This window comes from Peromyscus californicus, unplaced genomic scaffold, assembly GCF_007827085.1.
Source record: "Peromyscus californicus insignis strain IS unplaced genomic scaffold, ASM782708v3 Scaffold_4__1_contigs__length_199733344, whole genome shotgun sequence".
In the NCBI taxonomy this organism is placed as follows: domain Eukaryota; kingdom Metazoa; phylum Chordata; class Mammalia; order Rodentia; family Cricetidae; genus Peromyscus; species Peromyscus californicus.
Genome location: NW_026294562.1, coordinates 193404588 through 193418060, shown reverse-complemented (window position 1 = coordinate 193418060; position 13473 = coordinate 193404588). Strand labels below are relative to the sequence as shown.

Sequence of the window (13473 nt, the reverse complement as noted above, 5' to 3'; positions counted from 1 at the left end):
TATTATAGTCTCTCTCTCTCACATACACACATAGACTTATACACACACAAATATACATATGATGCAGATGTGTGTATATGTGAGTGTGTCTGTATTTATGTATGTGCTTCAAATACTGTCAATTCTCACTTCCTACCTCTCTACTATCCTGGTCCACAATTCCAACAAATCTCTGTTGTGTTCATCTCCATTCATTTTGCTTGGGACCCACTGAGATTAACCAGGGTCAATGTGAGACTGTGGGTTTAGACCTATGTGTTGGAGCCTGGTGGGCTCAGCAGAGGACTGCAGCTAAAGGCAGTGATTCTTCTCCTACAGTCCATCCATTTGCAACTTTTGAGATGTAAAGGGTGGGTCCTGTGAGCCTTTCCCTTTGCTAGATTGATTGTGGTCTAGTGTGAGGTCAATGCAGGTCAGTACAGCTGCTGTTGGTAATTGATTACAACAGCTGTGTGGAGTCTAGGGAATGGCATGTCTTAGCCCTTCTTCCCTTTTCTTTTCTTATTTCCTTTCCACCTCCTCTTCCTCAGTGTTCCCAGAGCCATAGATGGACAGTATAACTGACGTTTTGGGCTGGAACCAAATATCTTACTCATTTTCTGCATCTGGGAAGGCAAGAGTCTCTGCCTTCACCACTGCATTAAAATTTTTTCCCTATAGTTTATGTAAATGTACCTTTAGCATTAGTCTAAAAAGAACTTGTTTGAGTTAGTAAAATAACAAGACCACCGTCTAGTGGTGACAGCAGTACAGCTAGGCATGAACTCAGTCCACTGACTTCTGGAGACACCCATTTCTATTCATAATCCAAGTTCCTGAAATGTCTCTTCCCCAAGGCACAGTTGCAGTATTTGGTTTTTACTTTTCATGTTTGTGTTGGGTTTGGGATTCTGGAATCTGAATTTAGCATTTGGTGTAAGCATGTAGCCCAGGAGTCTAGTCATCAAGTTGAGGTTTGGTTGTCTGTCTTTTATCTGAAGGGCTCAGAACTCACTGTGGGGGTCAGATACGGGGGTGCAGCGTCCTCCTAGATCCAGTTCTGGTCTAGGCTGGCAGCAAGCATGTGGGGAGGCTGTGCAGAGCGGGTCCAGGGCAGCCTGACAGCTGGAGGAGTGGGAGGGGCGGGTCTAGAAGGGCGGGGACACTCACCTGGAAACAGCTGCTGGGAGGATGTGGCGCATTGGCTGGGGGTAGGGGAAGAGTGGAGTGTGGGCGGGGTTAAAGTGGTGACGTAAACGGAAGCTGGGACATAAAGTGAGCGCGGGGAAGTCGGAGAGTAACCCGGGTCAGCAGTGAAATTGCCAGTTCCCTGTCTTTGCTTTGGGCCTGCACGGTGGGGAACCGCGTGGTGCAGACCCGGGTGCGGAGGACACGGCGGGGTGTCGCGGGGACACGAAACCTCCCCGGAGCCGCAGTCGCCGCGCGGGGAGGCCTGGGAAAGTCACCAGTCAGCAGCGCAGTGGCGGGAACCGCAGCCCGGCGGCCCTGGAACCTCCCAGGTCAGAGGAGCTGCGGGGCTGGGACACGGGAGGGGAGGGACCGGGGTGCGAGCAGTTTCTCTGCTGTTCATAAGGAAGCCGGCTCCGAAGTTCTGCTGTGGATGTCTTCCCTTGGTGTATTTAGGTCAAATGCAATAAGCCTGATTTTTTTAAAAATTGATCTTCTGATTGCCAAAATATTCTTGTAAGAATAATATAATCGAATATTTGAATTTATATGTTTAGTTGTAAAAACATGATTGTCTTTGCTACGCTGGAAATGACAACGCTCTTGGAATTTACAATTATCCATACTAACTTCTGTGTTATACCACTTCCCTATTAGAGAGAGTGCAATATTTACCTGAAGACTTGGATACTCTGAGAGCTTTTAGATTATAGTCATGAAAGGAACGCCTGCAAATTTCATTGAATCTGATACACACACACACACACACACACACAAATATGTTTATTTGCGCCTTCCACAGCGTATTTGTAAACATTAACTTTTTTTTTTTTTTTCGAGACTGGGTTTCCCTGTGTGGCTTTTGGAGCCTATCCTGGAACTCACTTTGTAGACCAGGCTGGCCTTGAACTCAAAGAGATTCGCCTGGCTGTCTCTCCCGAGTGTTGGGATTAAAATCATGCACCACCACTGCCTGGAAAACATTAACTTTTAAAAGTAAATTTTTATCCACCATTAATTTTCCCTCTGAGACATATGCACACTGGGATGTAAATGCAGCATTCTGAAAAGTGTCTTTGCCAGGCCTGGTGGCACAGGCCTTCAATCCCAACACTCAGAAGGCAGAGGCAGGTGGATCACAATCAGTTGGAGGCTGGTAAAGTGTACATAGTGACTTCAAGAACAGCCAGCACTGCACAGAAAAACACTGTTTCAGGGGAAAATAGGAAACGAAAAAATAAATTTAAATGCATTATGGTATAGAATGATATTAAAAAGCATCTTTTGAATAAATATAATAAATCACCTCTAGTGATATTTTATCTGTGTCCCCCAATAAAGTTTATCTGAGGATCAGAGGAAAAAGCCAGCCCCTATATTAGACACAGAAGTCAGGCAATGATAGCACATGCCTTTAATCCTATCACTTGGGAGGCAGGGATCTGTCTGCATCTCTGTGAGTTTAAAGCCACACTGGGAACAGAGCCAGGTGTGGTGGCACATGCCTTAAATTCCAACATTAGTTAACCATAAAGGTCTGGAGGTATGTACAGACAGACAGGAAGTAACAGATCTGGGCAGGAAGAGGAAGTGATGTAGCTAGGCAGAGAGGAACAGAAAGGAATATAGGCATGGGTATACAGGAAGTAGGTCTCTTTGGAAGCTTAGGGTCGGTAAGGTGAGGTTGGCTTTGGTTTGTCCTATTCCTCTGGTCTTTCAAAATTTACGCCAATATCTGGCTGCGAGTTTTTATTAATAAGACCGTTTAGCAATTCGTCTTACACTCACCTATATCAGAAAAATGTCTCCAATAGTCTTTTGTCTCCTTGGTCCAAGAAAGCATTCTGTCCATGGACACATGACCAAACTGTTATTTTTTTGGTTCTGGTTTTGCTGTGTTTGAGGCCTGAATTCACAGTGTTGCTCTGTCTGGCCCAGAACTCACCATGTAGACCAGGCTAGACTGGAAAACATAGAGTTCCACTCACCTGTTTCTTCCAAGTGCTCAGATTAAATGTGTGCACCAACAGGGCAAGTCAAACTGTTGTTTTTCACTTTGTGGTCTGTTGACAGCCAGTGGTGTGGCTTTTGACTACTCCCAAGTGGAGTGGCATTGCCTGGACCCTGCCCTGAGGCATTTGTGCTGGGACTATGTTGTAGTAATTTAGCAGAGTCACTGTTTCTGGGATAAACATCAGATTGAACAACCGCTTTTTTGGAAGTATTTGACCTTGAAGAATCCTTGTGGAAAACAGTGAATGTATCCCGTGATCTGTAGAATCATTTTGGTGAAGGGGCATTGTAGCCATCCCAAGACTTGTCACAAGATGCCTCAGGCACACCTATTGCAAAGGATACATAATGAAGGACTAAAGTCATGGGGGCATGTGATGCTTTCCTCTAGTAAGACATGTAAATTAGATTAGGAAACTTGGTATGAAGAAATACTTTGTATAACTTTCAATAAATACACCTTTATATGGGTGTTTTGGATTCAGTTCATCAGAGAGGCTGGACCTTCCTGCTGCCACATAGGCCTTAAAACTTCATCTTGGAGTGCTCTCTTTCTTCAACCAACCCCTGCTACACTGTACACCCTGACTTTACAGAATTACAGCAGTATACTTTGGTGGTGGTGGTGCAGGCCTTTAGTCCAGCACTCAGGAGGCAGAGACAAGTGGGCCTCTGTGCGTTCAAGGCTAGCCTGTTCTACAGACCTAGTTTCAGGAAATTACACACAGAAACCTTGTCGAGAGAGAGAGAGAGAGAGAGAGAGAGAGAGAGAGAGAGAGAGAGAGAGAGAGAGAGAGGTTTCTGTGGCTGAGAATAGTTTGCTTGCAGTCTCCCTTGCTCCTCAGTATTTCTTGACAAACTAATCTGCAAGTGTGTGAGCTTTGTGTGAGTGAGTCTAAAATCCTACTAAATAAAGTGAATTCCTAAAAGGAAAAAAGAAAGCTTTCATGAAATCCGTCTTCTTCGTGTGTGCCCCTTTGGGAGGTGTAAGGCTTCATCATTATTGCTCCATGATCAATTCAGCACCTCACTTCTGTATAATATTCTCTTCCCAATCATTCACTACCAGTTCTGCCCCTGAGTTTTGACTGAGCTGTGATTGGAAGTGGGATTCAAGTTACAATAAATAAAAATGTTTTTCTAATTGTTTTCAGTATTCTGACCCTGCAGGACAGTTGGGGAATCATTTTATAATCCTGTATTTAGTTTTCTCTTCATCTCCTGAGCACAGTACTGAGGTAGAAATCCAGGTGCTTCCCGAACAATCTCTTTCCCATGTGCAGGGCTAACTGATCACATGACCTGCTCACCTGTGGAGCAGAACAAAGTGGCCTGGAAGGAGAGAGGAGACAGTAGCTAAGGGTCCAGGTATGGTGGAGACATTGGTGAAAATGTGGAAAGGCGATCAAGTGAATGTGAAAGTGGGACATGAAATCAGTTTTGCCACATTCTGTATCACAAGAAATAATTCTGGAAACTCCCACTGAGAAAAATCTCCTCAGGATTATCCTAATGTAGGCTTGAGAAGACTTTCTACAGAAGAATTGATAATGGAGTCAAATAAAATTTTATTTGACTATGCATGTGAGTGATGCTGTCCTTATTCATTCACATCACAAATCATGTTTTTATACCATTATTGAGTCATTTTCATATCTTTGATTTTACTATATTATAAAAATGATGAAAATTAATACCTCTAGGTTTATTTATTGTTTTCAGAATTTTGGAGCTTAGGTATTCTAGCACATTCTCTACCTTTTAGTGTTTTTGTCTTCGTTCCTGAAAATAATGCCAGCGGATTTTTGATAAGAATCAGAAAGTATATTTACAGCTTGCTACACTCCATCTATACTGTCTCCTACTGACAGTTAGAAATTAGGAGAAATATTTAGAATGCCCTAGGAGTTATGCTGATTTAGTAAAGTCTGGTTGTAGGTTCTCTTCCAAGATCCGTCCTGGAGAAAACAGGCTAGGTTTCCAATACCAGGGATGATTTCCCTCTTGTTGAGAGGGTCTTAATCCAATTAGAAGCCGTTGGTTAACACCTAATTATGTGTACCACTCTTGGATGTTTTGGGCTGTCATGCAGTGCAGATCATTGTTGTGGTTCATAGGTGTCATAACTGAGCAGGACAGTTGTTTGGCTCTCTCCTTTGGAAGATTGCATGTCACCTTCTAATACCATGAAAGCTAATCCCCAGGGAGGAGGCTTTAAGATCAGTTCCATCTCCAGTCCTCTAGGATTTGTGTCTGAAGTGTGTGGCTTCTTAAACACTAGGAACTCAATTTCTGCCTCTGGGAGGCAACCATGGGCAACAGCAGTACCCTGCAATGTTGGGAAGTCTCTTGGACAACTGTGACCAACAACTTCAAAGCAGGTGTTGGTGGTTTTGTTAGAAAATCTATGGCTCTTGTGAGGAGCATCATCAGCCCATCATCAGTTGGGAAATTTTCATTTACACTCTAAATGCATATGCATACAGAGATTTAGATGTATTGTAGGAATTTTTTGATGGATGGATAATAGTCAAGGAATAGATGAATTCCTTATATTTTCCAGACATCCTTCCTGTTATTTTACCATTCTTCTTTATTCATATCTGTCCCTTTCCCATAGTTAAATCCTCACCTCTGTTGTCTCATTTCCCCCTTCAGACACTTGTTCCCTGTTACTCCATCTCTGTTACTCCCCCACACCCCACAGTCATAACTTTTTACTTTTCTGGTTACTCCAGCTTGTATGCTTATATCTGAAGATTTGGAGCTAGAAACTTCCTATGAGAGAGAACATGCAATGTCTATCTTTCTGCGTCCAGGTTACCTCACTCAATATGATCTTTCCTAGGTCCATCCATTTACCTGCAAAGCTCATTACTTCAATTTTCATTACATGAATAGTATTCCATAGTGTATATGTACCACACTTTCATTATCCAATTGTCAGTTGAAGGACATTTAGGTTGTTTCCATTTTGTAGATGTTGTGACTAGAGCAGCAATGAACATGGCTGAGCAAGTGTCTGTGGAGTAGGATATCGAGTCCTTTGGGCATATACCAAGGAATGGAACAGCTGGATTTCCTTTGTGCTGAATTTAACTTCAGGGTTTGTTTATTTACTTGAGGATTCTCTATTTTTATTTTCAATATAGCTAGGTTTTTTTATGGCATTCTTATTTCCTATGGTTTTGTTTTTATGTCGTTGCTGGTTGGATTATTGGTAGTATTCTTCATCCTCCTTTTTGAAAAAATGGTTTGCTGTCTTGCTCATGGATGATTACTCCCGTTCTCCTGTATTTCTCTCTTCTTCACATGAAATTTATTATTTCCCATGTTCTCATGGATGATTCTCTGACTCTCCTGTATATGTTTTGCCCCTAATTTATTACCTGAGTGCTGCTTTAGTGAAATCAATTGTGTTCATTGGTGACTATCTTGAAATGCACTTGTGTCTCCATCAATTTTAAAAGAGTAGTTTTCTTTGTGCTACAAAGTACTTGAAGATGACTTTCACTTCAAGCTCCAAATATCTTTCCATGCTCTCCTGTCTTTGGGATCATTGACTAGACACCTGGTAGAATTCTGTTGCTTGGGTCTTTCAGATAGTTTGATAATATTCTCTTAACAGCTTTCAGTATTAATTTTAACCCTTCCATTTTGACCTCTTGGTTTAAAAGGAAAGTGACCACTATTCATTGTTCCTGAAAGAGAAACTCAAAGAAGAGAAACAGTAAGAAGTGGCTGATTCCCCAGGAAACATGTCGCAGGTCAGTGGTCCTTTCCACTCTTTATCTAAATCTGTTATACTTTCATGTATTAAAAGCCTTTAATTTTCTGATTCTGATAATTTTTTGAAATTTTATTATGAGCAATTCTGCAAACAGAAAAACGACAAAATCACACACTGAAATTAAGCAGACCCAAAGACTATACAACTCAATGTCCTTCTATACAGTTAGAGTTATCACAGAGGACAGAAACTCTGGAACCTCACAAGGGATTTTATATTTTCACAATTGAATCTATTTTGATTTTCTTATCTACCACCAAAGCCCTAAAAACCTTTGACAGAATTAGAACTAGAAAAGCACTTTGCTTTATATCCTTTTTCATAATGGGTATTCATTACCTGCATTCAGTCCCTTATAATTTAATCTTTCCTGTTCTCATTTGTTCATGTTATTCTGTGCCCCCATGTACATTGTTTTTATATACATATATTATTGGGTAGATTCTGCATATGAGTGAAAACGTGGTGTCTTCTTTCTAAAATTTTATGACCGTACTTAATATTACACATTTTGTGTCTCTCCATTTTCCTGCAAATTTTTATTTTATTTTTTCTATTGCTGAATTGTCCTCAATTTTATACAATTTTCATTATCCATTCATCTGTTGATAGATAATTAGTTTGATTCCAGTACTTTTCCTTTGGTGATTAAAACAGCATTAATCATGTGGTATAAATATCTCTGTAGTGAAGTGTGTTGTTCTCTGAGTATATGGCCAGAAGTGAAAGTACTAGGTCATACGTAAATGGGATTATATTGCTAGCAAATCCATAGAGCATGCTTAATGATAAAAGGAATTTATTTGGGTTTCATGAAATTAATTCAATAGACTACTTATCTTAGATGTTAATGTTCAAATGATAATATGTAGTGCTGTTACAATCCTTGCCACTGTGAAAATAAACAAAACTCTTTGTCTACAAAATCAACCATATATTCTGTCTTCTATACCTCCAACTTCACAGTTTAATTTATGTCATTGTACTTAGAATTTAAACATCCCAACTGAGCCTGTTAGAATAGAGTCATGTAAGGCCCCATTTCACACATGATTTATTTGCATCAGTATTTTAGCATGATCTATAACATTTAAAGCACATTCCTCATCATGAATTTTCCTTCTGAGACATGTCTGCTGTGATCTTGTGTAACATAAATACAGAATCCACAACAGATAGATAACCATGTCCAGACCTTATATGTATTTCTTGTTTCATGTATACTGCTTGTAAGACTATTGTCTCATCTTGTTTTGACAGAGTTAGAACATTCATGATAGAATGTGACTATATTGGAAATCATCTTTTTGAGTAATTATCTTTGCTCATCTACATTTCATTCCCTTATATCCAGGAAAGTAATTGCAAGTAGCACATGCTGAAACCACAATTTTTGTTTCAGGGTCTGTTGACATTCAGGGATGTAGCTGTGCACTTCCCCCAGGAGGAGTGGGAATCCCTAGACTGTGCTCAGAGGGCTTTGTACATTGATGTGATGTTGGAGAATTACAACAACCTGGTCTTTGTGGGTGAGAACATTTTGCTTGTAGAATTCCTAACCCATCTTTTGTTTGTTCTGCTTTCACAGGATGTAAAATCCATTAAGCTGTCCTGAAAAAACCGACAGGAGACAAGGCAAAGTTTAGTAGTAGGAAAGAACTTTTTCATGCTATTTAGTTTGAGGTGTCATCTTCATTTTGGTTCCAAGATTCATCCATAAACTCAGTAGCACATAATATTTCCTCTCATATCTTAAATCTCCATGTCTATTATTGCAATGATATGGTCTTATTTGTGAGACAAATTCAAAATATACAAACTGAAAATGCTAAATATACTGAAGTATTTGACTACAGATATCAATCAAGAAATCTTGCCTAAATTCCTCTGCTTTCTGTTTTCTTGTACCGAGTGCAGTACTGTCTTACACTTGTGTAATCTTTCTAAAAGTTCTAGCATGGGTCATGGGCTGCCTCAAGAACATGCGGATTATATATGCAAAGTAGGTATGATTGCCTGTACAGAAAGAATGAGATTGCTCTTGAATGTGGGAGTAGTCACTACTAGGGTCAGCTAGTGGATGAACAAGAGAATAGTAAAGACTTCAAGTGAAGGAAAAAGCAAGAACTGAAAATGTTTTACCCATATTCAATTCCACTTGAAAGGATTTGTGATGGTTTAACTTAGTGTAGTATCCTGGACCAGGATGTATCCGTCTGTTGTAATAACTGTTAGAAGGCTTGTGTCTTATTACATTTGAATGATGGTGACTTAATACTAGTACAAAATGCAATTTTATTTCACTATAATGAAATCAGATTGGAATAATTTTACAAAATTTTAAGCCTAACATGAGCCCAGAATAGCAGGACTATTCTGTAATTGCCATCCTTGTATGCATATCTTCATATTACATCCTTCATTTTCTTCCCAGTGGAGAATACACAGACACCCTTCTGGGGAATAATCTTAGGAGTCTGTGTATAGAGTGGACTCGAGAATAACCCTGTGAGGAAAGCTAAGAAACACAGCAGTGTGTGGAGCTCAGACAGTGGAGGATAGAAATAGGCAATAGCTGCCCATGACAGCCCTGCCTCAAACAATCTAGAGCCTCTGGTGTCTGGCAGAATTCTGTCTTTGCATCCATTACTTTTGAAGAATCTAATGTGTTTTCTAGAGAGAAAAATAAACCCTGTGGTTTTTTAAATAAGACTTTAATCTTAAAGGAATTGGGTCTTCTGAATATTCCTTGTCATTGCCTATCACTTAGTAAGTGTAAATACTGTGAACCTAGGATTGGATTAAATTCCTCTTCATCAATTTCTGAGAAGACATATTAAAAATAGAGACATGTATTCTAAATATAATCACTCAGTGAGCTCTATCACAAAGCTAATTGACAATTGTTGACTATATTTCCATCTTTTTTCGAGTTAGAGATTTTTGATAAAGATGAGATATCTGTTATAGATCAATGACCTTTGAAGGCTTTCATGCTGTTTTTGTGAGTATCCATATAATTACAGTGAATGAAAAATGTCCATTACTGGGAGCTCTAATCTAAGTAGTTCCAGGCTCACTTATGTTAAATGAGAACTTAGGGAGACAGTCATTTATCACATGTTTTATCATTGAAACAAGCCCTATTATTGTGAATTGTACTCATTTTCAGAGAACTATTGCAAATGTGATCCTGACCATCAACATGTGAAGACGGAGAAGGAGTCTTGTCAGTGTAATGAGCTTGTCAAGGTGCTTCATGACCTCTCTACATGTATACTTTATAAAACATGTGAAACTACAGCAAACTCTAATAACTACACATGTAGTAACAACAGGGATGCCTCTACTGACTCATCAAACCTAGATAGACATGAAAACATGCACACTGAAGAAGAACCTTGCAAATCTGAAGACCATGAGAAATCTTTAAATTTGTGTTCCAACGTTACTCAAGATCAAAGATTCTACACTGCAAAGAAGGAGCACAGGCAGGTAGAATATGATGACTATTTTGTCTCTGCATACGGTCTTTTGCAACAAGCAATTCGAGCGACACTACACCAATGTGGGAAATGCAGGAAATGCTTCAGGACTGCCTCAAACCTCACTGAACATGAGAGAATTCATACTGGAATTAAACCCTACAAGTGCAATGTTTTTGAAACATCCTTTACCCAGCTTTCAAGTCTTAATATACATCAAAGACTTCATACTGGGGAGAAACCTTACAAATGCAAAGAATGTGGAAAGTCATTTCCTCAGTTGTCAGCATTTCATAGCCATCTGAAATTGCATAATGGAGAGAAACCTTACAAATATAAGAAATGTGACAAATCCCTTGCTCAGTCTTCTACTCTCAAGAAACATCAGAAAATGCAAATTGTTGGGAGACATTATATTTGTCAAGAATGTGGCAAAGTCTCTCATAGTTCTTCACACTTCCAAGATCATTCCAGAGTCCATACTGGAGAAAAGCCTTTCAAATGCAATGAGTGTGGCAGATCCTTTCCCCACTATTCATCATTGAGTAGGCATAGGAAAACTCATTATCCAGAGCAATTAGACAAATGTAAAGAATGTGGTAAGTCCTTTCTTGAATTATCACATCTTAAAACTCATTACAGAATCCATACTGGTGAAAAGCCTTTCAAATGTAAGGAATGTAACAAATCCTTTACCCACCACTCAACCCTTAAAAAACACCAGAGTGTTCACACTGGGGAGAAGCCTTACAAATGTACGGAATGTGACAAGTCTTATACTAGATACTCATCTCTTAGAGCACATCAGAAAATTCATACTGTAGAGAAACCTCACAAATGCAAAGACTGTGACATTTCCTTTATCAATCTTACAAGTCTTACAAAACATCAGGGAGTTCATTCTGGAGAGAGACCTTACAGATGTGAGGAATGTGACAAATCCTTTACCAGTGTCACAGTTCTTAAAAGACATCAGATAGTTCATACTGGGGAGAAACCTTACAATTGTATGGAATGTGACAAGTCCTTTACGCAGGAGTCAAATCTTAGAAGACACCTGAGGGTTCATACTGGAGAGAGACCTTACAATTGTAAGGAATGTGACAAATCCTTTACTAGGTGCTCCTACCTCAGAGCACATCAGAAAATTCATAACGGAGAGAAACCATACAAATGCGAAGACTGACACATCCTTTATCCGGAAGACATTAGAAAATTCATACTGGAGAGAAACATACCATTGTAAATAATGTGACATATCATTTTGCAGTATTCTTTGCTTACAAATCAACAGTATAGAAAATTGAAACATAAAGATCACAAACTTGTGAGAGTCCGTAATGAAGATTTAAATTTTAAAAAATATCCTAGAATTTATATTAAAATGTTGCAAATGTAACAGTGGGAAACTTTGTATTTCTTTTAATGTGTATGCATGCTTTGCCTGCAAGTGTGTCTGTGTACTACATGTATGATTGGTGCACACAGGGGACAGAAGGGGCCATCAGATCCCCTGAAGCTGGAGTTAAAGACCATTGTGAACTATCATTCATGTGTTGGGAACTGAACCTAGGTCCTCTCAAAGAGCAACCAGTGTTCTTACTCACTAAGTAAAGTCTCCAACCCCTGGTTAAAAAAAAAAAAATGTAATAAACACAATTTATCTTGTTCACCATCCAAAAATTTATAATGCTAGATATAGTGGTGCACTCCTTTATTTCCAGCACTCAGGAGCTGAGGCAGAAAGATCTCTGTGAGTTGGAGGACATCATCTACAAGTATGTTTACAACTTGAGTTTCAACAAGAGTATGTTACAACAAGAGTTCCGGTACAGCTAGGACTACATAAACTGTTTGTCAAAAAAAAAAATTCTAATAGAGTCAGATAAAAAAATATGACAAAACCTTTAGTTTTCTCTCTAATTGTGCTGTACATCACAAAATTCATACTTCTGAGAATCCATGTAAAGGTAGAGAGTATATACTCTTTCTGTCCATTGGAAATTACACCTCCCCAAATGCATTAAATTAGACAAACCCTTTATATAGTGCTGAAATTGCAGAAATAAAAGAAAATTCCTCATTAAAGGAAACACTGATAAAAATCTTTTATTTACCTTCAAAGTCTTCATGTTAGAGTCAAACCATACAAGTAGCAAGAAAGTAACTGACTGTGAAGAGATAGGCTGTGACTGTGACATCACAGCAATGCTGACATCCAACTTAGAAATCCCCAAAGTCTAAGGATGTGATGACATACACCTTAAATCCCAGCTTCTGGAGGCAGAGGAAGGTGTATCCTTGTGAGTTCTAGGCCAGCATTATCTACTTTGCAAATTCCAAATCAGCCATGGCTACACAGGGAAACCCTATCTGGAAAATCCAAAACAATAACAAAAATAAAAATCCCTGACAACATGCAGAAATTCATTTTGAAGTCCTTAAGAAAAATAGGGAAGAATTTACTTGAAACTGTAATAAAATGATATAGCTTCCATTAACTGCCATTATACCTTCACTGAGGTAAAGGAGACACGTAGGACCCACCCTCCACCATGATGAAATGGTAATTGCCCCAATCTTACTGAGTTGCTTGTTCTTAGTAGTTTTTGAACAGTTATGAGTCTATGCATTATCAAGTATCTACTATAAGAGGAGACTTCTTTTACCAATGTGGAGAGTAGTACAAAGTGATCATTTTAAACATGAATAGTTAGATGGCAGATAATGTTCATGATCATTATCAAAGCATCAAGAGGTTCTGCCCTTTAGTTCATAAGTCATGTTTTTTGTTGTTGTTGTATTTTATTGTTGTTGTTTTTACCATGGAATCAATTCCTCTCTGATGCAGGCTTAAAATCCAATCAAGAGAGTGTTCATATCCATAAACCTTGGTGCCAGTTTTGCACCAGTACACACGTCTTAACTAGCAGGGTGGTATTGTAAGATGCATGGCCCAGGGGTAAGTAAGACCATTGACGTCATTTCTCTACAGACAGCCTGCACAGGACCTTACAG

At 39.2% G+C, this 13473-nt stretch overlaps 1 protein-coding gene across 2 annotated transcripts; it reads left to right on the top strand.

Annotated features, from left to right (window-relative positions):
• Window positions 1-1250: 1250 nt before the first annotated feature.
• Window positions 1251-12512, top strand: LOC128095652 (zinc finger protein 54-like). 2 transcript variants are annotated; one of them, XM_052714824.1, is made up of 4 exons: window positions 1251-1499; window positions 6858-6947; window positions 8373-8499; window positions 10143-12512. In XM_052714824.1, exons 2-4 carry the CDS (start codon window positions 6939-6941, stop codon window positions 11639-11641), a joined length of 1635 nt encoding a protein of 544 aa, XP_052570784.1. In that variant the 5' UTR covers window positions 1251-1499; window positions 6858-6938; the 3' UTR covers window positions 11642-12512. The 2 variants fall into 2 exon arrangements, with proteins under 2 accessions (XP_052570784.1, XP_052570783.1); XM_052714823.1 differs by lacking the exons at window positions 1251-1499; window positions 6858-6947 and having other exon boundaries at window positions 6956-8499.
• The last annotated feature ends 961 nt before the right edge of the window (window positions 12513-13473 follow it).

What these genes read in the sequence shown, in the direction of transcription:
- LOC128095652 (XM_052714823.1), top strand. Translation starts at nt 8,346, where the DNA reads ATGCTGAAACCACAATTTTTGTTTCAGGGTCTGTTGACATTCAGGGAT. An exon ending in CAACAACCTGGTCTTTGTGG is followed by an intron (nt 8,500 to 10,142) that starts GTGAGAACATTT and finishes ACTCATTTTCAG; the next exon opens with AGAACTATTGCAAATGTGAT.